The sequence below is a fragment of the Cyanistes caeruleus genome, chromosome 3 (genome assembly GCF_971803275.1).
Source record: "Cyanistes caeruleus chromosome 3, bCyaCae1.hap1.1, whole genome shotgun sequence".
NCBI lineage: Eukaryota > Metazoa > Chordata > Aves > Passeriformes > Paridae > Cyanistes > Cyanistes caeruleus.
In genome coordinates this window covers 82,651,115-82,677,050 of record NC_141703.1, presented here as the reverse complement: position 1 = coordinate 82,677,050, position 25,936 = coordinate 82,651,115, and the positions used below count along the sequence as shown (strand labels likewise).

At 35.6% G+C, this 25,936-nt stretch overlaps 1 protein-coding gene across 14 annotated transcripts in view; it reads left to right on the top strand.

Moving 5' to 3' along the window:
* Positions 1-25,936, top strand: part of PICALM (phosphatidylinositol binding clathrin assembly protein) — a 66,899-nt gene that overhangs the window by 14,034 nt on the left and 26,929 nt on the right. For all 14 annotated transcript variants that reach the window (XM_023921749.2, XM_023921739.2, XM_023921716.2 and 11 more), the window contains exons 2-11: positions 12,480-12,622; positions 14,761-14,836; positions 16,041-16,143; positions 18,312-18,405; positions 18,911-19,022; positions 20,438-20,544; positions 21,721-21,762; positions 22,445-22,530; positions 23,723-23,846; positions 24,187-24,323. In XM_023921749.2, the coding sequence (XP_023777517.2) occupies positions 12,480-12,622; positions 14,761-14,836; positions 16,041-16,143; positions 18,312-18,405; positions 18,911-19,022; positions 20,438-20,544; positions 21,721-21,762; positions 22,445-22,530; positions 23,723-23,846; positions 24,187-24,323 (1,024 nt within the window). The remainder of the gene's footprint in view (positions 1-12,479; positions 12,623-14,760; positions 14,837-16,040; positions 16,144-18,311; positions 18,406-18,910; positions 19,023-20,437; positions 20,545-21,720; positions 21,763-22,444; positions 22,531-23,722; positions 23,847-24,186; positions 24,324-25,936) is intronic.

Here is a 25,936-nt window from a genome sequence, read left to right as displayed (position 1 = left end):
GTGGTGTCTGCTGTTAACAAAATGGTTTCCCTGTTCTAGTGGGCTGGGCTACAGTAATGTTACTGTACCACTGCTAGCAAGCTGCCAGGTAAGGCATTTTTTGGTACTATGCCTGCATCCAGGAGGTATCCAGAGCAATCTGCAAGAATTGGTTATGTGTTATTGGCAGTACAATAGCAGGTTGTACGTGTGTTTCACAAGCTTTGATTTAAAAGCATGTCTGTTAGCACAACTTGTTTTTTATTGTATGGAAGTGTATTAGCTATAGAACATTTACAGCTTCTTTGGAGCAGAAAGAGAGGGCTCTAATTGCAACCAAAAATTTACAGTATGCAAAGGCAGATGGCTTAGGCGTTATTCCATCACAGACAGAGAACAGTGTGGTAACATTCAATGTGTACATTGATGTGGTAAAGAGATCTGAAGGTTAATATCTCTGGCATCGCATACTGATCTCTCAGTTATCTATAAACTATGTTATGTGCCTTCTCTATGCACTGTAAGATGAAATCATAGGATAAACTCACATGTACGCAGGCTGCGTGAAATACCTTCATGTTTTCAGTAGGATATAAAAGCAGTGTTAAAGATATGCAATTTTCAAAATAATTAGTTTTCATCAAAGTTAAAATGTTGAACCTTCATTGTGCTTCCATGCATCCACTATGCGTGACTATTTACACTATAAATATTATATTGGATACTTATGTATTATTTTAAGTTATTATAATATTTACTATTGTATTTTAATATTATACACTGATATATTAAGTATCTATTTCAATATCCACCCAATGGCTGTTGTTCAGAATCAAAGCCTGCCCAGCCACCTGTCCTAAACAGCAGTGCTCTTATAGAACTATTAGGGTACATTCCTGCTTTCTCGCTTGTCAGAACCTTAAATGGGGTACATCCTCAAGTGTTTGCAGCCATGCACTCTGGAAATACTGACAATCTTGAACAAAGAACTATTCATAATTTTATTCATGAATGCATTGAAATTAGCATGTGATCAGTGAAAAAGAATATTGGTTTCTCCCTGGTATAATTAGGCCGGTGGGTTAAATATTCAGATTGAATGTACAGCTTATGCAAGAATTGTCATGTTGGTTGGCTGATAGATACAGACATTTTTCATCTTTTAATGAAGAATCATCCTCACAATATGATTCAGAGACTCATTATTAAGCATGTTTGTAAAGATAGGATCAAGGCTCTAAGTTTACAGATACTTTTCAGTAGGAATAATGTGCTAGTGTATGTGTGGGAGCTAATAATTATTTTGGACTAGATTTCATGATGAAGTGCTTTAAAAGAGTAGTATAGGAACTGAATGTAGAGCAAAAGTATTCAATAGTTTTAGTATGTCTTGCATATTTCTCAGTATTAGGAGCTGAAGCAATTGTTTTGTTCTGTTTTGAGGAAGAATTTACTCTTAAGAGAGAGGGGCAGCTGGAAAATTAATCTTTAGGAAGGTAACGAATATATTTCAGGTACTTTTGTATTGATCACTATTTAAAGATTTTAACAAAGATAGTTCTCTCCTGTTATAACAATTGATAGGTACAGATAAAAGTCATGAGTTTTAGTGTGGGTTTTTTTGACTCTCAAACGTAGTGGAGCAAGAGAGCAGTGCTTTAATACAGATTGCTTGCATCACTTGTCCACGGATTGGGGGGTACTTAAAGTGGAGAATATGTCCATATGTGGTTTTAATGATGCTTTTTATTAGTAACTGCTTTGTTGGTACACACTTTGTGTCAACAGAGAATTGCATTGTCTTGTGGATGTTTGCAGCTGCTCTTCAGACCAAGATTAGTAGATGAAGTTACACTGATAAATTGTAGTAATGCTCTATGCTGGCAGAGGTCTAAATGTGCAAAGAAGGTGTAAAACTAAAGTCTTAAGAGGATTTTCTGAATGTGCAGGAACACTGCCAGAGGGTTTGACTCATTTAATTTTCATTATAAACCACTAACATGAGAATGTAGGAAAGATGGGCATCCCTCCATGTCTGTAGAAGGAAGTAATTTCCATTATCCAGCTGAGACACAATATTTAACAACATATATAAATAAATATATACATTCATATATGTGTGTGTGTTTATATATAAAAATCAGTGAAATTGTAGAGAATCCAGAGGAGGTCAGATGAACTAAGAAGACTGAAAAGTTAGGAAACGTTGAAAGGAAATTATTTTATTAAGAAAGAAAATAGTAGTTTTTCCATTGTTGAAGTCTTCATGGATAGTATGGATATTCAGTCACCATTGAGAAACACAAGGAGAATTTCTTTTTTAATCTGCACCAAGACATCAGACTTCTGGGATATTAATCTAAGAAAACTTGGAATTGTAGAGATGCACAGTAACCATTGAAGGCCGAGACAGACATCTTGGAAGAACAGAGGATGACTGTAGTGGGATGGCTGAGTAACAGTCACTCACTGGTGCCAAAAGTGGGAGGACTTGTCCACTTTTCTTTTTCCTCTCATTCTTCTTACCTTTGCATGCCATCATCTTTTCTAGTTGTGGCTTTTGCCAATTTTGGTCTTTTGTGAGCCTTTTTTTATCTTGTAGGATAATGAAAAAACTATGCTGTGTTGTGTCACGTCATGTGTCATCCCCAATATCCCACCCACCAGCACTGAGGTCAGGGGTTTTTATGTGCTTTTTTTTTCTATTATGAGAAGTTAGTATGGTTCAGAGAAGTACACTAGGGCTGACATGACATAAGCAATGGAAGTGTGTTAATGTTTGCAGATAGAGACAGGATTGGTTGGGATCACCCTGTTTTGTCATGAGTTGTCATGGAAACATATGCTGCAAGTTGTGTATCTTACGAATTTGTGTTGGTCTAAAATAACTAACTTCTGCAATGTGTTAAACTTTCATGAAGTTAAGCTATGGTTTGTGTTCAGCTTGAACGGTAGAAATGTTGGGGTAAAGCAGTAATGGGTTAACTTGCAGCAGTAGCCATTTAAACCAATTTCATTAGCTCCAAGTCTGGTCGGTTGTGAGCTTAATAGCCTTTCCTTATGTACAGAAGGAAAGGAAGAGACGTAAAACTGAACAAAACTAATTGTCACTGATAGTGGTTCCACAACTGCATGTCTTCAGAAGATCATTCTTATCAGAGGGATCCAGGCTCCAACAACCTGTATATTTAGTCAAGAATCTGTAGGATCTGACTGGAATTTATATGCTGTCCAGAGGTTCTGGCCAACATTAATTATTTTATATGTGATCCTAAATGTATGTATAAGTAATTTATTCTGCTATTATGATCTGGCAATTCAGGTTATTTTCTTACATTGAGCTTTATAGAATGAGCTTCTCTGGTCTGAAAGTGTAACATGATTCTTTGCAGGATGAACAGAACAGCCTAAAATCGCCATTTTTTTTCCAAGAAGAAATGTGCCTGATTAGATTAAGCAGATAAGAGCAAGAATTATGGTGTTGATATGTTTATTTTCTAAACTGCTCAAGCTTATTTATGTGCTGTCAAGGTACACTGAATGCTTGTGTAAATCTGGTTGTAACTCTTTCTGGATTAATGATACATTTGTATTTGAAATGAGAATGTTGTATTTACAATCTGTGGCTGGAGCTGTTGAGACAATATTTAGCAGTATTTTAATGTTAGTCTTTAAAATGTGATGGGGATACTTGGCAAGTTTAGATGAAAGTGATGCTCAAGTCTGTCTTGAGAAATCAATTCTCCAAAGGTAACATAGACACACTTTTCACTTCCACAGTATTTGTAATTGGAGAAGTTTGAATGATCGTTATGAGTATTAAATCAAATGGTAATGTGGCATCTTCCAGTATGCAGGAATTAAGATTAAGTAAAGAAAAAAAGAAAAAGGAAAATTGTGTGACTTACATAATGGTTTGAGTTGTGCTTCCCTTTTTTTTAATTTCTTTTGCTGTTCCGTTTACCAGTGCTTCGTTTGTTGAGGGGTTTTGGTAGACACTACTTATTTTTCAGAGAATTCTTCATTGAAGGCAGTTGTCCAGCTGAACTAATTTCTACTGTATTTTTTGCAGAAAGTATCTTAATTAGTTTTTACAGTTCTCAAATGGAAGTAGAAAGTTACTCAAAGTGTTGCCATTTGAGAAAAATGTAGAGTTAAAAGATCCATGTGGCAGTAATGCTGAGTTCACAGGGTTACTGATAGAGATTTAAAGTAATTTCTAAAAATTACATTCAGAAACACCTGTTTTAAGTAGGAGAGAACATGATAGTCTCATTTGAATTGGAAGAAAAGGCAAGATGCAACTTGATGAAACAAAAATATAAATCTTTGGCTGTAGAGGAACTTACTCAACACTATAATGAATCTTCTTTCTGCTTATCTAATATAAATTAGATTAAATCAGTTCTTTTTAAACCTGGAAAGCTTGGAATATACTGAGTCTTTTCAGATTTCTTTAACTCTTCCATAGATTGTTTCCTGAGTCAGTGCATGTAGCTGTTAAGATGCTGTTTATATGCAGAGAAAGAATTCTCAGTGGGAATTTTTATTGTTAATTTAAAAATGCATGGTCCTGATTTCCTTGTCTGCTTTCTTGAGGGGACTTGGGTGAAGCCATGGGGCAATCTGATGTAGTAAAATGCTTCTAGTAAAGTGGTTTGGTAAAAAAATGGGTTTATTCAGAAGAGAAACAAACCTGAATTTACAACAAATAGTGTTTATGACATATTTTGTTTTAAACTGCAAAAATAGGTATTTTGTTAACTAGGAAAATACTGAAGTATTCATTCAGTTTTAAAATACATGCTTGTTATATAATATTTTCAGATTAAATTCAGCAGATTAAATGTCCTTTAGTGAGTGGCTCAGAATGAAATTTAACATCACTGTGTCTTGCCTGTTCACTCCAGTATCTCATTTGGGATATCCTTGTTTTTGCACAAGTTTAATTTTCAGTTACCAAATATATTGTCTCACGGAAAAATCAGCTTTTAAAAGATGACAATTTTACTTGTTTGCATTAATCTTCAGAATTATTCTGTTGGTTTTTTTTTTAGACAAATTCCTTTGTTCTATAATGAAAAGTACTTATTTACATCCAGTAACTTTCTAGTTCTATATTCCATATTTAAAGAAGGACATCACCTGTGGAAGAAGTGGGAAATTATTTAGAAAGTTACATATGCTTACAGTAAAGTTATCTGCTTTTAAAATGTCAGTTGGAATGTCTAGAAACAGATATGAATGTGTGAAGGTTTGCAGTTATCAGAACTGTTAATCTGTAGATTTTAATTATAGATTTTACAGAAACCCTTTTTCTTTTGTTGTTCTTTTGGTATTTCTGATTTCTTGGAAGTTTTTATAAGTGTCCTTTCATGGCTCAATTAAGTCCTCCAAGCATTTAAATATTAGAGAACACTGTCTATACGTATATAGACATGTGCATACATAGACATGTATAAATGTTTTCAAAGAGCTTTGCTAGAATAAAACTGGTATGTATTTGTGAAGTAATTTCAATTTTGTTAATTTTATAATTGGATAAAATGAGAGCACACTCTTCACGATCATTGTGTGAAGGTGAATAGAGAAAATAACCTCCAAAATCCAAAATATGTCGTCATCTGTGGCCAGCTGAAAAACTCGATACTTTATATTGAACTTTTGAAAATAAGGGACTCCCTTGACTTGCCAATTATTCAAAGAAGGAAGATGGTCTGTTACAGAAATTTGAAGAAAAAAATACAACAGAAAATATATCTAATATACAGAGGCTATATATTTCTAATATTTTATGTTACATTTTATGCAAACCACTCTGGCTAAAAAAATACTTCTACTTCAGTAAATAACAACAACAAAACAGACCATGAAAAACTTTGTTGCTGCTAAATTCAGTTTCTCCTTCATTTAAGGTCTGTGGACAGATGTTACATTACTGTAACTGGAACATGTTTATTTCTTTAATTTTTTTCCCCTGTCTCATTCTCAGTAACCTGTGTTTTCCCCCTCTTGTGAAACTTTCTTGACGTCCTTCTGGGAAGGAAAGATGTGGCAGGTGTGTGTCCTTTCCCAGAATCTGTAACAGGACTGTTTAAAATCTACATGGGTATATAGATCAAGAGCTCTTTAGGGGTAAACAGGGGAATGTTGATCTTAAACCTATAAAATTTGTTTAGAAATAGTAAAAGCTTGCTGTAACTGTATTCCTAACAAAAAATTGAAGGAATTTCTTGTCTACTGGCTGATTTCTCAATGGCCTAAACCCAATAATTTTTCATATCATTTACCAATTTGGTGTGAACTTGCTGATTTCTGATCTTTGAAATTTTTCACCAAATTCCCAAAGTTGTCAGTGTTAAGTGCCGCTACGCAGTGTGTCATTGCCTGGGAAATGGTCACATTGCTGCTTTCTCATCTATCCTTTGGAAATGTTTTAGCTGTTTAATAGATTTTTAGATTCAGACATTTGTGTTTTGATTCAGATTGCTGACCAAATGAGGGAGCAGCTCTGTTCTGGTGATCAAATATTTGTGTAGAACAAGAAGAAAATGAGAGCCTGATATAGAGGAAACTGGTATAATTTGAAAATCATGATATGAATTGAAATCTAGGCAGCCAGAGAAAGGAATTTAACTTGAGTATTGGCAATGTAGGTAACTGTGTCTTTTCCATAAGTATTTTATTTTTGTTTCAACTTTTGGATTGACATGCCAACATTTTTCCCACTCATTTCCAAAAGTATGATAAATGTAAAATAATGATATGATAAATATGAAAAATGACAAAGCTTTGAATATTTTGTGTTGTTGAGAAATTGGTCCCTTAGAGGAAAGCAAAATAGCCCTATATCAATAATTACTAGATTTTTTGCTCAAACCTAAAAATCATTTTGTATGGCCTTAGGTGAAAGGGGAATTGGTCATAAGGAGATGTATACTGTTCAGTAAAACTATCTTATGGACAGACACTGTCCTGTATAATTCATGCAAGAAATGTTTTCTATTTCCTTTTTTACTTAGAAAAAGAAACAAGTTTGCTGTGTTGACTTCAATCTTAAATTTACTAGTTGAGTAAACTTGATCTGATGAGTATTGGCCTGTGCTTTGGATCTACCAATATGTATTTAATTTTTTTTCTTTTCTTTTTTTTTAAACTGAAGAATGTAATTTGTTTAGCTCTTGGCTCTATCTGCCAAGTGGCAGTAGTGGTATGATCAATAGTGCAGTTCCTTACCAGAAGTATACTGTCTTCTCTGCCATTATGTATTTTTTTCCTAAATGGCACAACTATCAATAACTTGTAGGATATAACCAATGAATTATTCTAGGTAGTGTCTGTGGTATAAAAGATGACAAAGCAATAGTTAAGAAGATGGACATCTGTCACAGCTGCTTGACCTGTTTTGGAGTAACTGGGGTGTGGGACACACTTTCTGACCTGGAAGATCTTAGTCTTGTAAATAGTTTCAGATTCATACTTATGAATAGAAGTATTCTACAAAATGAGAGATACAGGTAAACTGTTGGAAATAATCAGCTACTGCATGTACATGAAGTATGTAAATCTGGCTTATGTTCAGTCTACTTGCCAAGTTACCACAAATGACACAGTCTGAAACTCTATCTGAAACTAAAACTGTTAAGGAAAGCTATTCTCAATGTGGTTCTTTAGAATCTTACTGGGAATTCATATGAGTAAGATTCTGGGAAAAGAAATCATAAAGACTCATTAATGATACCTTGTAGTTCTTTTTTTGTGGGGAAGGAAACCAGTTTTTCATAGCTTTGTCTTGGCAGTCTGCCTGGTGCAGAACAAGGTGCTGCACAAGGAGTTAGGTCACAGGCACATGCTGAAAGCACATGCATTCTCTGGGGTACTTTGGGACAGATGCCTTTGATGCTTTATTATCCAGCCTGACAGCCTCATGTTTGCCATGGGTCCCACTCATGATCTCTTCCCATGGGTTGGCTAATCCACATCTACATGTGTGGAATAGACAGCATAATTTATCATCTTAGCCTTGTAGTAACTGCTTTGTGTAGGTGATTGCTGCTTCTTTCTTGTGTATGAATCTTCAGTCTTGCTCTGCTTTTACTCTACTTTGCACTTTTATGCTTCTTTCACCTGGTAACTATGAATTGCATAAGGCAATGAATCACTTGATTCTTTCCTGTAAGGAAGGATGAATGGTTGAAAGGCTGTAGAAGCCTTGGTTGGGAGTTGCCAGTATGTTACAGTGTTATGTTATGTTACAGTTGTTCAGTATTGTAGAGTGTTGTACAGTATTGTGCTGTATGTTTTGCAGTAGTTAACTTGAACCAGGTTAGGCACTATGCTTGCTTTGGTACAGGTGCAGTTGCAAGTCTTCAAGTGTTGCTGAAATGTCTGTTGGCCAGACTTTTGTTATGATTCCTTGCAAATCCCTTGCTTTCTTGGAAAAAGACCCAGACAGAACTGAGTTACGTGAAAGTGCTTGGTGGTGAAAGCTTTAACTGTTATAACAAAAATAAAATCTAAACACTATTTAAAAACAAACTATAAGTGTTTTCTTGGAAAATCTAGTTTTGGCTCTGAAACCTCTGCTGAAATTTGATACACAATTTAGTGTAGGTAGGTAAATGGTGTACTCAAAACATGTTTTGTCAATCACATAAGTCTAAGGTTTTTCATCTTTAGGGATACCTGTTGGACCAGTCTGTCTGACTTCAACTTACTTTGTAAGTCACTTCTCTGTTTTTGCCTGCCTATATTCTCTCTTTCCATAGATGCTGCATAGACATGTAAATTGCTTTAGATTGGAATGTGTCACACTGTATTAGGGATGGCAAAAGTGATGACACAGCATCTCTAGCTTTAGTTGCGAAAGAGAGCACTTTTTATTCTTTCAGATCTTTTATAGACAGTTCTGAGAAGGTCTGAAAAGGTAACTCTGACTGGTCATCAAACCAACACATCACCATCATTGGACAGTTAGGAGTAACAATCCTTGACTGTTTCTTGCAAGTAAACAAGGAGACAAACAGCACCTGCAAAGGTTGTTTTCCTTCTCTGAGGACTGTTTGGATTCCTCTTCATGATTTCCCAGGCCAGAGTGAGAAAGTTGTGTACTTGACTTTCCCACAGGCTCAAGCTAGTGCCTGAAGCCTAAAAATCTCTTATTTGACCACTGTCAGTTCCCCCAGAAAGGGACCTCAGGTTTTGTAATGACCCCCAGCTTTGAAACCATGCGGAACTTTAACAGATCTGTCTGTTTATGGGCTCAGGTGCCTGACAATTTCCCTTTTGCTTCTCATCCTTTATCTGTGAACCTCCAAGATTACATTATTAAAGATATTATTTATATTCCCCCTCTCTGCCTCCAGCCTTCTGTTTTGCTGGTGGAATAAACCCACCTCCTTCCACCACTTCTTGTGCATCACGTGCTTGATGCCCTGGGCAACCTGGTAGCCTTTCCCTTGGCTGTCCCCTGCCACATCCATGGATATGACTGTGCATTCATTGCTGTCTAACCTTCCCTCATATACATGTCCCAGCCAGCTGCAAGCTTAAGATTCTTGTTGCTAATCACTGCCTTCTTTGAAGCAATGAATGACATTTGTTAACACCTGTATGCTGTGTGTCTCATGCTGTGAAGTTTTAACAGATTTTAGAATTGCAGAATTCTCTGATTTTATGTGGTTTATATTTCCCAGGAGAGTTTCTTTTTCTGCTGTGAGGTATTCTGGGCCTTAATGCAGGAGGTCAATACATAAAGTGACTTTCCTTTCTGTAGTATTGATGGGGTAACTATTCAGTCTTCCTCCTTGACTCCCATGACAAGACGGATCAGTGAAACAGGCATCACTCTTTCACCAAAGATCATCCTTTTTCTTGATTATTTTGCTTGTTTCTATTTTTGCTCTAAGATGAAATCTATTGCCTTAGTGCTGTACCCTTTGGTTATACACCTGCCTGTGGTATTGCTCGTAGCATTTCCAGTAAGTAGCAGTCTAGAGATATGTTGCTTTGGGGCCCTTGGGTTTCCAAACACATAGCTAGTATTTTCATAGGTGGGTGTGAGACAAGTTGTGTTAAGCGTAGGATGTGAAAATAACTATATATTTGTTCCTCTCCTTTAATGAAGGGTGTTTTTGGGCCTAGGATAAATAAGTAAGAACACTGTATATGCAGTGTGGGATGTAGTGCAGAAGTGTGGGATGAAGGATATCCTCTTCTGTCTGTACTGTGGTGCTTATAGTATAGTTAGCACAAAAATTGCTGTTCTAATTTGGGTGTAACTGTGCAAGTATTTTACCTATTTAGCACTTTCAAAAGAAATTTCAGAGAGATGTAACTTTTCTGAGATGTATATGGTGTAGGTACTTTGAGGTATTAAAACATACCAGATTGTTGTGCATCTGTTCCATCAGCATTTTGGAGAGAAAGAAATTTCATGTTTTACTAAAATTGATTTGTAGTAACTGTAGTATTGCAGTGACATCCTTGTTTGTGTTTGCAAATTTACCTCCACTGAAGGCTGGGGTTGCCTCTGTACCTCTCTTCTTGCCTATGTTCTCTCCCAGTTGGTTACTGGTTCCTCATAATGTGCTTGCACTCTCTCCCTCTGTGCACACCCCCCATTCATTTCTATGCTTTTCGCATAAACACTCATCAGTCTTGTTAGGGATGATTTTCTGAGGGTTGTAGAGCCTGTTTTCTTTTATTCACTGCAACATAAAATGATTTCAAAGTTCAGTGGCATTTCAGAGAACATTTATCCCAACACAAAATATCATCTACACTGGATATTTATTTGGGGTGGGGATTTTTTAATGTTTTTAGATAGTGGATATTGAAGTGCCACCTCTTATATTTTTTGTTACTGTTGATGTGTTGGCAAACGTTGCATTTAAGGATAGAAGTTCTCACTTTCTAATATGCACTTGCACCTCTTGTGCCAAAATATATGACTTGACAGGCAGTGATGTGTGTACCTTTGTATTTAATGTATGTTCCTGCCAGAGAGCCTTGCACAAAACTGCTTGTGTTATTATTTAGGAGGGAAGACCTGAAGGTGAAGAAGCTGCAGGGCTTGGTTTTAATGATCCAGCTCAGAGCTTGTCTCTTGCTGAGTAATATCCTGGTATTGTCTTAACAACCCCAAATCATCATCCAATAATAGATAACCGTGACTTAAAAATGAGGTCATGAATGCCTGTAGTCATCACAATTTTAGTTGTAGATAAAAGAATGTTTATCTCTCCATCTCATTACATTTATGAATGTGGAAATAATTTCCTGCTCACTTCCTTTAATACTTAAACATGTAAATAGCAGCTTTTTCTGTTCTGACCATACTAGTTCTGAGTATGGTAGTCATGCTTACCTGCTGCTCTGGCTGAAGGAAGGTCCTGTCTTTCAAAAGTCCTTCAAGGTGAATGATTGTTCATAGCAAGATATAAAACTGTCTTCAAAGGTGAAATGTTTGCTTTCAGATTAAATGGGTGTTTCCGGTATAACTTGATAGTCCTTAGACAGGCATTCTGAACTCTAGATTTTTATTGAGCTGAGGCCTTTGGCAGGGCTGTCAGTTGAGTGAAAATTACTGATTTATTTTTCGAGTGGTAATAGTAAAAAAATTTCATCCCTACTGTATTGCATTAAGTTTCATATTAATAGCAAGCTCTATGATCATATAGTTGTTTCTGTTGTATTTGTCAACATAGTGTTGTAATCTTAAATCATCCCTTCATCAGCCTTTGCAAATAAATTACTGGATGATGATCCATTATTCTATTGGTTGTACTGGCAGTATAGCTGCTCCCCATGTTTACACAGGTGGGACAGTCAGTAGTCCAGGCTGAGCAGAAATTGGAAAGCTTTGTTTTAGCTAGCCAACCTCAGGTCTTGTGCTCCTAACCATCATTTTGGTTAACAATCCAATTTTGTTTGAACTAAATTAATCTGTCTTGTAAAATAATTCTGGCTTTGTTGCTAGAGGCTCCTTTTTCCACTCAACATTTCCTCTGCTCTTTTGAAGGTGTTGATTGCATTGTATCAAGACTAAGCAGTATTTGAATCTTTTATTACTCACTTTGAACCAGTGTCTGAAGGGTTTACTGATCCATTAAGAGGCCAGAAATCTGAGATTACAGTTAATTCTAGTCATAATCTTCCAGTAAAATGTAATTAAATGGTACCATGTAATAGTTACTTTGCTGTTTAATGCTTTAGGTGTTTGAAAGCTGAGAGTTGTTAGAGGTAGTGTAGGGATTTCTGTTCCAGGGCCTTCTAAGGCAACTGCAAAAGCAGTTGAATCTTGGCAGTGAGCAGAGTGAATTTTGTATTGTGAAGTTCTGATAGATTATGGCCATGGTGCTTTTCAATATTTTACTGGAAAGCCCCTCAGTTTTCATCAAAAATATTGCTACGTAAAATGAATGTACTGAATTTCTGGGGAGCATTTTTGATCTTCCTTCACAGAACTGTTAATAACAACAGAAATTTTTGTCTTGCAGATTTAATCCAGTGCACGAATGAGATGAATGTGAACATCCCGCAGCTGGCAGATAGTTTATTTGAAAGAACTACCAACAGTAGCTGGGTAGTGGTCTTCAAATCGCTTATCACAACCCATCATCTAATGGTGTATGGAAATGAGGTAATACAAAAATGACATGTCTGAGAACAGTTGCAGCCCCTCATTCCTGTCCAGCTAAATGTTTCCACTAATTCTTTTTGTAAGACAATCTTTGGGTTTGCCTTTTTGGGTCCAACTCTGCATGAACACAGGTCTCATTTTCTGTTTGTATCCATTGTTTCTACTTCAAAATGTACAATTCTGGAGTAAAAAGTGTCCCAAATGCTGAGGATACTTTTTTCCCTATGTTCATATTCTTATGATGAAGGAAAAAAACCCAAGAAAAACTAACTCATATGGGATTCTAAAAGCTGAAAATGGAAGCATTTTTACCTTCATACTGTAGCTAACCTTGTGGTCTTTTTCCCTAGATAACTTGATTTTAAGTTAGTTTCTACCATCACCCCTAATCTTTTATAATGAAATGTGTGCCTATGAATTGGCTTTGAGGGTCACCCTAGGACAGGGTGAACTAACACCAAAGTGTTAAAACCTGAACAGTTTAACAGACATAACCCTAAGTTACACAAAACAGAATAAACTTGTTTTGTCTCACAATTTGAATTCCTGTGGGGCCTTATTGTTTAAAATACCAAGCCAAGCATAGCAGCAGCTTGAATGTTTTTCTTTAAAAAAACCAAAAAAATATATTTAAGGCTTTCTTAGAAAATGTTTGTAAGCATTCCTTTTTACTGCAGACAGTCAGAATAAGCTAAGCTATGAACTTTGGAATTGAGATAGCTTTTAGCAAAATTTTTCATTTCAGGTTGCATTCAGAGGAACTACTTCTGACTGACTTGTCTGGGTTGGAGGGGGAGGTTGAGTTTTTAAACATATACTGGTTTCATTTGCAGGTTATTGCTGGTCTGGGTGAAAATCTATTCTGTGCAGATAACTGAGCCACAAGAGGGCAAACTTCTGTTGTTGACTAGAAACTTTAAACTTTTTCATTGAGATAATTGACACTTTTCAAAGCACAGTTTTTACACTTTGCACTTTGAGTCATATGAATTTTAAACTGATGCCAAAATAGTTCATCATAATTAAAGGTATTTCATGGGACCACTGTCTGAAATACTTTCCATTAACAGTAGAATTTCTAAACAAGTTTTGCTTGGCAAATATATTACAGAAGCAGTGAGGGTAAGATTGCTCAAAATGAAAGTTTTCACTGTTGAAAATAATACTGGAACAGTGAGAGTGCAAACTGATTATACCACATTTAGATTGTAAAGGACCTTTAAGGTCAAGTCCAACTGCTAACCCAGCACTGCTAAAGCCCACCACTAACTTATATCCCCAAATGCCACCCCTGTGTGTCTTCTAAATACCTCCAGGGATAGCACCCCAACTTTGGCTTCATTCATTTATGGCTAGATATTGAGTGCCTTTACTCTCCTCCAGTCTTTTTTCTATGTAACCTATGTATGCAAAAGTAATGAAGTAGTACATGTACACTGTAATCAACACTGGTTTTGTCTTTTGTCAAAATGTTTCTTGCAACTGAATGATTAGCTTATTTTTGTAGCAGCTCTGTACATTTTTTTTTTCCCTATTAAATTGTGTCAATGATCTGAAATGTGTCTTTACAAGATGAAAATAGCATCATTCACCTTTTGAAACATAATTTGTAATTATGTATATTTAGAAGTATTGTGATACAGTGTTAATACTTCATATGGTTTGTTTGGTATTTGATTTATGAGCAAACTAACACTTATATCACCTTATTCTCATATTTAAGCTAAGTGCCATTGCAATTGTATGCTGAGCAAAGATGGCTTGGCTAATTGGTAAAACTAAATTAGTTCTTATAAATTGAAGTCAGTGAAATGACTACGAGCATGTAAAATGAGAAAGTATTTGAAGGGATTTTTTTAGAACTTCAGAGTTCCATATTCTGGCTTAAAATAAACTCCAACTAAATGAGGCCTTTGTACAAAATGCTGCTTGTATTTGTTCACATATTTATGCATAAAAACCTAACTGGCTTACTTCAATAGTTTTGCTGTTTTTGTAATAGTTTCCAGATTTGAAGTTAGTCTTAAGGCATAAAAGCTGAATTTTGTAACCTGGATAAAAAGTTTCTAGTACTGCTACCTCAATTCCTTCTCCTTGGTAACACAGTAAAAGTATTTATTTTTTTTTATTTCATCTAGCGTTTTATCCAGTATCTGGCGTCCAGAAACACATTGTTCAATTTGAGCAATTTCCTAGACAAAAGTGGATTGCAAGGTAAGGTGTCTTTTTTTCATTAAAAGTTAGTAATGTGCTGAGGAGCAGCAAAGACAACTTGGTTACTCTAAAGAACCCTGTCATTTAGGATGTAACTTTTTTGTCCATTTTACCCTAGGCTGCATTTCTTAAATAAAATGCTGTAATGGTGTGGTAGGAGCTGTCTGCTGGAAGAACATGTTGCATCTTTTCTAACAGGCTTACTTAAAGACTTCTGACTTCTGTAGCAATACAGATCTCAGTATTCCTCTTATTTCTATAGAGATAGACCTCTCAAAATGGGACAATTTTGTTTATTAACCTCATTTTTAAAAAACACATCATATGTACATACAGCATATCAGTGAGACCTGTATCTAAAAAGAATTAAAATTACTTTTTTTGGAAATTAATCAAAAAAATTCTATATATCTTTGAGACTAATTGTGGGCAAATAAGTGTTTCTGTGGTTTGGGTTTTTCAACTGAAATAGTCTTCAAAACTGTTATGCTGCAGTTCAGTGCAGATCTGACCATATATGTAGCTGTCATTGCTTTTTCTCTTAAACTTCCTTACTTTGTCTACTGTTTCTTATATACTTCTGATCTTTGCCACAAGTATACTAGAACAGGTAGCTAAAGTGGTTGCCTGAGAACAGAAACCCTCTCATAACCAAGGCTCTACCAAATTGAGTTTTAACTTCTATGGTCTCAGCATAGACTATGAATAGATCTTTTTCTTAGTCTATACCCCTAGATTGACAGTTATCAAAATATTTCCTATCACTGCTGTCTTAACAGAGAAAAATTTCTGTCATGTTGTAGAGTTTCCATCAAAGGCTTTTTTTTCTATTCAGTTGCAAATGAGACACTGTTACGGAGCTGATGTGAAAACCTTTGTGAATGCATCATTTAATTTCTTGATAGTAATTTCTATTGTAGTATAAGAGAACTTGCATAAAATTACTTTGTTGTGATTGTGGAAGTAATTTCCTTAGGAAGTGAAGTGTGAACTTGTACGCAGTTGAGGTTGTCTAGATATTTGTGGTATTGTCTGTTTGATTTACATGGTGAATACAATGATGTACGCAGCTATTTTCAGTTTATATTTTTGCACAAATTTGCAGTTGTTGGAGCTGTCATGTTAATATTTTGCACTTTATTTTGAATAACATACTTGTTCTTTGATTAAGTAGGTAATAAACCTCTGAAACTTGTTTTTTTAGGTTATGATATGTCAACATTTATCAGGCGGTATAGCAGATATTTGAATGAAAAGGCAGTTTCCTATAGACAAGTGGCTTTTGACTTCACAAAAGTAAAAAGAGGGTAAGGACTGTATTTTGTTCTACTGATCTTGAGGTTTTGTCACATGTCCTGTAATTCAAATGAAAAATAGTGACGTTAGCTCATGCTTAATACAGACAATAATGACTCCTTTTCTCTTTGGAATATCTCCCATGACACACAAAGGCTCAACTGATGTATATTGATGTATATTGCAAAAAGTATTTTACTTCAGTTATTGCAATTTTTTATCTTTAAACATTAACAGTTTAATATAAAGGAATGGAAGATGGTATGCATAGAAGTATATATATAAAAAGTAGGAGTTTGAAAGTCTTTCATAATAGATTATATACTTTGCCTTTTGTGTAATACAGAAGACTGTGCAATTTATTTGTGCTTGTAGTTCTGGAAGGTTGAAATGACACGTGAAACACCTGTCAGTCCTTACTGGTGTTTGTGTTCTTGTCACAAAATATCTGTGTGAAGTTTACTACCTTTGTGAAGGTAGTGTAAATTTCTGCTTTTAATAGCATGTTACAGCAGATGCTATCATCAGTTGGTCTGCAAGAATTCAAATTTTCCCTGGAAAGTGTCTTCATTTAAGAGAAACGAGTTCTTTTGAGACGAGGTACCCATTTGCATGTAAAGTAACATGGTGCAGAGCACCAGTAGTCTGGTAAACTACATGTTATAGTGAATGATGACATTAATCTGGAGCTCTTCTTTGGGAAGGCTAGCAAGAAGGTACCAATAACAGTTGAGTTTTTCCATCTTTGTCCAATATCTTTTTATATATTGTGCTCTTTAAGGTTTAAAAACATAATACAAGTTTTACATTTGGGTGTCCTAGATCATCCATACATAGGTGAATTTATATTGAAACTAAAAACTTAATGCTTAATCTACAGAAATCTGAATTTAATACTGTTGAATGAATTAATTGTAGTAATGGGCTGTCTAACGATATTTTGCACTAATGTTGTAAAGGCATTTGGAGTGGGCCTCAGAACTCTGTCCAAATCCCTTCTGTCTCCTTGCTAAGACTGTAGAATCCATTTTGGTTTGAAGTGTGACAGTAAAGTAAAAGGAGGATGCTTCGGCTCCTTTTGCTCTTTCTGTGTTTAGAGTTGCTTGGATTGCCAGCAACGCAAAACAGCATTTTCCACACCTAAGATTTGTGTGTGGTAAGGTGGCTGTAGCTGCTCTAGAGAGAGACACAATTGTTATATCAGGTGTTTTAGGTCTAACAAGGTGAATTATTTAGCCTGCACCATGTGCTTGGAGGTCCTTCTTTGAGCCAGTAGGAATAAGTGTTCTGATGGCAGCAATCTACCTTTTCAACTCCTTGATTTTTCTCAGGGCCCTCCCACCCATGCTCTGCATTGTATAAATTTCTTGCACTTACTGTTAGGAGTAAATATACAGCACAAGTAGAGAGCTGGAAGCAGCATGGTCCCCACTGCTTTCCAACCTGGAGAATAGCCACAAACTTTTCTGTGAAGATGTACTATGAGATTTGCGCTTGCAGGAAGCATTTGGTTTGCTCTGTGCATGCTGATGAACTACAAGGCTGTCTGATTTGTCTTTTAGAGAGCAGTTGTTTCATGTCACTGAGGGGATTTAGTCTCTTTCTCAGTTGTTGCTGTTTTTGGATATTTTTCAAATGTGCAGCCAGTCTTAGTCTATTCAATCTGAACAATTAATAAACAACCAAATAATGGTAGTCAGCCATTAAAAGACATGTAGTCTCTAGAACCTTTCTGAAAAAGCTTGAAAAACATACTACTGCATTTTTTTTATTCTTTCTTACCTCTTTAAGCTGAAAAGAATCCAAACTGACACAGAATAATAATTGGGTGATTGGAAAAAGAATACATAAAATATTGCTTCAAAAATAAGAGGTTTTTTTTCCTTTGGTTACCTGATGCATTGTATCTCTCCTATATTTCTAAACACTATCAGTTTCATTTTCTCTGAGTAAAAATTCATCTTGGATTCATATTTTGACCAAATCATTTGTTGTCCTTCTGTGCTGTAGTTATTAGTTGTATTGGCTAGACACCATTCCTAAACCCCACAAGGATGGCTTTATATGGCAAAGAGTTAAATGGTTTCTCTGATGACCTGATATATTTTCTGTTGTTTCCTATTAATAATTGCATTCAAAATTCATGTGAAGGATTTTCTTCATACTTTTTTCCCAACAGGGCAGATGGAGTGATGAGAACAATGAGCACAGAAAAACTCTTAAAAACTGTACCAATTATACAAAATCAAATGGATGCACTTCTTGACTTTAATGTAAGTTTAGCAGCATGTACATTTCAAACATACCATCAACTTGTTGTACAAACATATAGAATAGGTCAGATTAAAGGTCTTGCACTTGGTTCCATGTTATCTGCACAGCTTAAAGAGAACAGATCATTTTATTCATTGGTATACCCCCAAGAAATCAGAAAAAGTAGATACAACGCTCACTGGATAGAATGCTTTGTGCTAAATTACTGTTTTTATTATGTAGCTTATGTAGGAATTGCTTGTTTGTTGAAAAGCTGATTACTTCTGCCCTCTCTCTTTTAGTTATGTTAGTTAACATTAGCATTAGTTAACAAAAATGTCTGCCAAAATGATTTGATTTAATTCTGTGATGAGAGAAACTCTTGGTTTGTTATGATGCTACTTTCTGCTAGTAGCCTGTGAGATGATTGGAAAGCCTTCTTGAGATAGCGTGCTGGAGCTTAACTAGAAGTTTTCCAGTAAGAGGTGAATCCAGTTCAGTTAACTTTTTCTCTGATTTTCCTAGGTTAATAGCAATGAACTTACAAATGGTGTAATTAATGCTGCCTTCATGCTCCTCTTCAAAGATGCCATTAGACTGTTCGCGGCATATAATGAAGGGATTATTAACCTCTTGGGTAAATACAACTTTCTGCAATGCTTAGCACTGGGGGGGGAAACTTAGTGAATGATTCACAAGAGCTGCTCTCTTGAGCAACTGAAACAGTCCTACTGTAAAACATCAAAATTTTACTGTTATTTCCAGTGTTTGTCTCTGCAGTTGCATTTGACATTGCTTTGTACCTAGGGATAGGTAAAATCTGAAAGCAAAACCCATCCAAGATTTTGGATCCACCTAATTTTTTTTCTTGCACTGCTTTGTTGGGGATTTTTGTGTGCATTGGTTTTGTATTTGTTGTTTTTGTGTATTGGTTTTGGGTTTGTATTTTTTTTATTTTTTCTTTTTGAACTGCATGGCAAACCTGAATTATAATATTGATGTTGCTTGGGGATTTTCTTAAGAAATAGTTTGTGTTTCATAGTAAAGGAATTGGTTACTCAGTTCCAAATCTGCAGTCACAACATCAATGATTGCATGAGTATTGAAACTTCAATGTTGCTTTGGTTCCATGATTGGTTGCCTTATGTTCCTAGAGCGTATCTTGTATTTTAAAGAGAATTACAAATTCAGGGTTAAGGCCCTTTCACTTGCACATACTGAAGGTGGAGAGCCTAAATTTAGAAAAGAATTAAGTTGAAAGTAATCTGTTGACTTGCTTGATTTTGTTATATGCTGTGATTGGATGAAGCTACCTGATTGCTGTCATTACTCAGTGCTTGCAAAATGAAAAGTAAAATCCAAAATAAGTCAGTAAGGGACAATCTGAAGTCAGTCCAACTTCCAGTCTGAAGCCCCTGTTGGCTTCCTTTCCCTTGCTAAGAGGTAACATACAGTTGCTTTCACTTATGCTTTGAGTGAAGCATAATTAAAAAAAAAGAGAAACAGGCCTTGAAATTGCTTTTCTAAAGAGGGGTGGGACCCTCTTGCTTTCAGCACTGGTATTTTCTAATCAGTTAGTTGTACTTCACTGCACCAGACCATAGTGAGAGACATCAATTTGTCAGAGAAGATCAAAATCTTGCCTGATATGTGGTCACTGGAATAGAGTAGATACTTGACTGCCAGATTGTAAAACTACATTTTTTTTCTTCTTCCCAAGAAGATGAATTTACATGTATTTGAGTGACCTATTCTTAAACTTGATTGTCCTCTTCGAGGTGGTTATGCTTTTGTGGTATCTAGTACCTGCAAGCTAAGGTGTAATCTCATGCATGGAACCAACAGCTCCCATTTGACAGAGCTTTTGTCACTTTTAAGTTAGGCATAGTGACTTCTGCAGTTATCGTAATATCATATTTTAATATCATAATATCATATCATAATAATAGACATGCAGGTATTTTCTGTTTGTCTTAAAAGTATGCTTTTACTTTGCATATCCTTTGCAAATCTTGTTTTCTTATTTAATGCAAATATTCTTACTGTTTCTAGAAAAATATTTTGATATGAAAAAGAACCAATGCAAAGAAGGCCTTGATATATATAAGAAGTTCCTCACTAGAATGACACGGATCTCAGAGTTCCTTAAAGTTGCAGAGGTAAACTCTAAGTCAGTCAACTTTGCCCTTTATTTAGAACAGCTTTTAAAGTGCATATTTTATCATAAAACAGATGCTTCTTCCTTCCTGCTTATTTGCTGTTCTCTCAAGGGTCATCTTGTTCATCTCTGCCTTGATTAGTTCATTTGAGGGCTGTATTGAAAAACCTGTGGAGTGCTTGTTGGTTTATCTTTACTTGAGGGGAGTGTATTAATGTGCATTTTAAAATTTCCTTGGTTATGTAATACTTGTGAGCTTTCTTTGAAGAATAGACTTGCTTTAAACAAACAAAAGAAGTTCATGGTGATCTGCTTTCTATGATTCTAGCTGTATTCTAGTTTGAAACCCACAATTCTACCAGAAGTTTTAGATGAAATAACAGCTTCACAAATGAGCAACTGAGATAAACAGATGAACATGGGATTTCTTCAAGATTTCTTGCTGTAGGTGTGCTCATAGAGGGAAAAACAATTACCTTGAAAAATGTTTAGTTGTGGGTTTTTTTTAAAAAGTGTGTTTAGTCTGTTGCCTTCTTGTTTATAGAGCACTGCTAAATTGTTTTATTAATATTCTGGACTTCCTCAGTTGAGGTGTGCTTCTTTTCACGTTTTTATTGCCTTGGTATTCATATCTCTCTCTTAACAAAAAATAAGCCTTCAAGCTTGGCTTGCTGTCTGTCCTGGCAGTGTCTCTGTCAGAAATACTGTCTTCAGCTGATAAGACCATCCATCAATTGAAGTTGAGAGTATTGCTCTTTCTATTGTAACTGTATATGTTCTACTGCAAACTCCTAAGTTTCATCTGCATTTTAGCAAAATGTTTCTTTACAAAACTGCAAAGGTGCTTTGTTTCATCAAATATGTCCAGTGTATCAGGAGGTGTGAGTGTTTGCCACGTAAATTGTGAGATAGGCAAATTTCTCCAGGTTATAAAACACTGAGTTCTTACCCTCTTATTTCTAAGGTGCTATCTGTTAAAATATGTTTAACACACCTACTTCAATGTGTATACATTTAAAAAGAATTTATACAACCAGCCATTACAGACTGGAGATTTAAAAAATACTGAACAGGTTTGTGCTTTTTGCATTACTTCACATTAATGTTGTTTACTTTTTGAGCATCTCTGCCTTCAACAGAAGCAAATGGGTTCTAAAGCTTATGTGTTTTATTACAGCAAGTTGGAATTGACAGAGGAGACATACCAGATCTCTCACAGGTAGATAAACCTATTAAGTGTCTCCCAGTGCATGTCTGTGTTTTTTGGGGTTGCATGATCAGAAAAACCTGACATTATGGTACTCACTTATGCATTCTTGTATACATTGTGACTAGGTTATGTCTAAGTTTTTGGTTAAGCTCTGTCAGAGTCTGGCTTTTATATTCAGTGAACCTGTTGTAAAATACTTATGTAATTTCTGTCATTCTCTAATTGAATTTTAAGATAACCTTATTTCCATCATGCTTGAAGTCACAGTTTATATCTGTGAGGTCACATAATGAAACTTTCGCATGATACTATGAAGCTGTGGCTTTTAGCAGCCTTGCTTTTGGCTATATGCCTGTTGAAATTAATGTGAAGACTTGCAGATCATGCGCAGAGAAATTACTTTAGGTAGAATTTCCTTCTTAGTGTCTCTTAAAATATTGACTGCTTCTGATTGTCTGCTTGCTGTTTCCTAGCTGTTAATTTTAACATTTCTTGCTGATAAATCCTTGTGATAGAATAATGTAATAAGGAGAATACATCACCGTATACTTAAATTCATTAAATATGTACAGAAGGCCAAGAGGGGGTAGAAGTATTCTGAGCTGTTGTGCCTGTTGCCCTACAATTGAATTCTGTGAAAATATTTTAACTATTGGTTTCTTCAAACTTTCCCCAATGTCTCTCTTTGCAGGCACCGAGTAGCCTTCTTGATGCTTTGGAACAACATTTAGCTTCTCTAGAGGGGAAGAAAATCAAAGATTCCACAGCTGCAAGCAGGTGCTTATATCCTTGTCCTTTTGGACAATTGTCAAATTGTCCAAATCCATTTCTTTTCAATTTCATTGTAAATTAAAATTTGAGGAGGCTTCCTTAAAGGCATTGTATGAGCAAAGATGGATTAGCAAGTTGTCATATCTTAAAACAGCTTCTTCCAGGTCAACAGAACTAGAATCTAAGGATGTGTAAGGGCCTCCTCTAGCATCTGTACTTACGCTTTTAGCATTTGATCCAGAACTTCTGAAGAGAAACTAAGTTTCTTTCATGTACTGCCTGCAAATGTTTGTTTTATATTAATAATTAGACTTCTGTAACTTATACAGCATGAATAAATACATGTCTTTTTTACATCTCTGCTTTAATCCACGTTTTGTCAAAAGCAAGGAAATGCGTCCAGAAGTCCTTACATGAGGAATGAATTTTGAAAGTAATTGGAAGTTAAAGCCATAATGCATATGGTATAAGGCATTAAATTATTTTGAGTGCTTTCGAAAACACAACAGGCAATATAGAGAAGGCCTATACATGACAAATTTCATTGTTTAAATTTAAAAAATCATAATATTTGGGGTAAGACTTGTAAAATTAATTAGTATTTTTTTTTTGTATGTTCAAAAACTAAAGCAGTAATATTTTATAAGTTCTTTATGGCAGTGACTATTAGGGCACTACTTTTTAGAATATTTACTTTCTTTTTTAAGATTACTCTGTTAAAAGTTCAGTATTTGTTTAAAATCTTATTGCATACTCTTAAATATGATGATAAATTAGAAATTTCCTTTGGGATATATTAAAAGCATTGATTGTTCACTAAGCCTGTTAAATTAACAACAATTTGAAGTGCAGCCCAGATGATTGGAGACTGCTGTATGCCTACAAATAATGTCATTTTAAGCAAATAGGAAAAATAAAGGCTTAAAATGTGAATTTTGTGGTGCCATTTGGAGGAGAAGCATTTAAGGTGGAAAATCCAAAAAGCAGTAGAGTGGACAGCATGATTTCTGGGCATTTTTAATTTTGCATTTCATTTGAGGTATCTTATTTAAACTTTTCACTTTTGAAATGTAAGATATCGCCAATTTTATAGAGAGCTCAGAAGGAGACTGGGTGGATACAAGCAAAGTGCTCTTTAGAAGCTCCTATCACGTGTCATCTGTTAACTGCCAGCTTTTCTCCTGTCCAATTACTTTAGGGCTACCACCCTTTCCAATGCAGTCTCTTCCCTTGCAAGCACTGGCCTGTCCCTCACAAAAGTGGATGAAAGGGAAAAACAAGCTGCATTAGAGGAAGAACAGGCTCGCTTAAAAGCTTTAAAGGTAGGCATACAGAATTTTTAATTGAAAATGTTTTTTCTGTGTTCTTTTTGATAGCTTATTAGGATTCTTAAAGAAGCAAAAGGGAAAACAGAGTTATTAATACTGAACAGGTACTGTTGGCGAAGTGTTGGAAGTAGAATTGTATATATTTAGATGGTACAGCTTGTGCAGGGTTTGTTAAAATAGTTTTCCCCAAAGCATTTGTGGCACCGCTGACTTGTAATTGCAAGTGGTTTACACTAGTGTGTGGAATAAATAATTCTTTAGTTCTGCTTTATTTACATCAAATGTTCTGGACGCAGATGTTCAGATTTCTTATACCAGCTCACTTTCCCAACAGGAGCAACGTCTAAAAGAACTTGCAAAGAAACCTCATACCTCTTTAACCACGGCAGCTTCTCCTGTGTCAACTGCAGCAGGAAGCATAATGACTACACCAGCCATTGATATTTTTTCTACCCCTAGCTCCTCTAACAGGTATGCTGAATCCTCCACTGGGACATCTGCTGCAGCAACAGTTTCCTCTAAATTTCTGCTACAGAGTGTATCTTGCACAAGATGGGTTGGATTGAAGAGTACATTAGCAATATGATAAGAAATTATAGTGAAACAGATGGGAAAATAGCCTATTGCAATAAATAACATAAAACTGTGTTCTCATCATCTGTTTGCAGAAGTTTCTGGTATGAACTGACTGCTGACAGCCTTTGTAGCTGTTCTTAGTTGGTAAGCCAGACGGTTGGAACTGTAAAACACACATGCTTTGTCCCCAAGGAACATTACAAGTAAATTTGAGAAAAGTCAAATAAAAATTCTGTTTGAGAAGTCATAAAGAAAAGGCATTTCCAGATCTTTAAAAGTAGAGTGGCATATATTCTGGCTAGTTTTTCAGAAAAAGGAAAGCCTGAAACAGGGTTTGAAATGAGAGGCAGGTTTTGCAGTCTTGTGTTGTATCTGGAACATCTCTGCAAGGACCTGCAAAGGAAGTGCAAGAGTATTCACTGTATGCTAATCCTGATCTTTGACGAGCAGGATCTGTTGGTATGAGCAAGTGTATGATCTTGATTCTGTAAAATACCTGTCAACAGAAGATACAGTGCTTTTATCAGTATAGAAGGAATCAGTGCTCTGAAGTCATGTTTTTGCTTTGAGCGTGATCCTAAACCTGGAGGGATTGCTTAGTTGCTCTGTTAGAGCACACATAAGAATCTATTGCTCTTTTGACAACTTTATTTTCCCATTAGAAAGGTATTGTAGGAAATTACTTGACACCAAATATGCGGTAAATAGCTGAGTCATGTATAAGAAGCTAGAGAATGTCAGTGTTAGTAACTGAAAGACTTCCTTGTAAAGAGATTTTTTTTTTTTTAATTCTTTTTTAGAGGCCAGAAAACTTGAAAAGGGTGTATGCTTTGAACTTAAATATCTGATCTTGCTTCTTAAGAGGTCTGAAACATAGAAACATTTGATAAAGCTTCTTAAAACAGACAGAAATGCTGCATAGTGAGGACAAGAGAAAAAAAAACAAAAAACCCCAAAGCTAGATTTTCATGTTCGAATTTACTTGCTGGCAGAATGACTGCTATGGGCAAATAACAGATTTTACAACAGGAGCTGTCATGAAGGGGATATGCTGGGTCAGAAGTTCAGTGGCTTGCTATTAGATGCAATGTGTCTGGTTAATCCCTGTCATTATCTTGAGCAAGCTTTACCTTGAAAATTATCTTAGTTCAGCTGCTCACATTACAGGGCAGTGCCAGATCATGCTGCTTTTTAATAGGAGCAGTAGTGGCAAAATGTGATGGCAATCACTGCTGAAATGAATCATGCAATACTGAAAACTGTGAATTACACAAGTGATTGGATGAGCAAGAAAATATACAGAGGTCTAGGATGTCACTACTAGCCATTAAACTCTTGTGCTGGTCTCATTTAGAGAGGTGTTTGGATGTCATAGTGATTCAGCTTCTGAGCATAGTAGAAACCATATGTGCAGATTTCGGTTCATTTCATGTCCTGAAAAGTTCTGGGAGAGCACCAGTACACTTTTTTTTTTCCCCAAGACTTATTTAAATTGTGAAATGAACTCT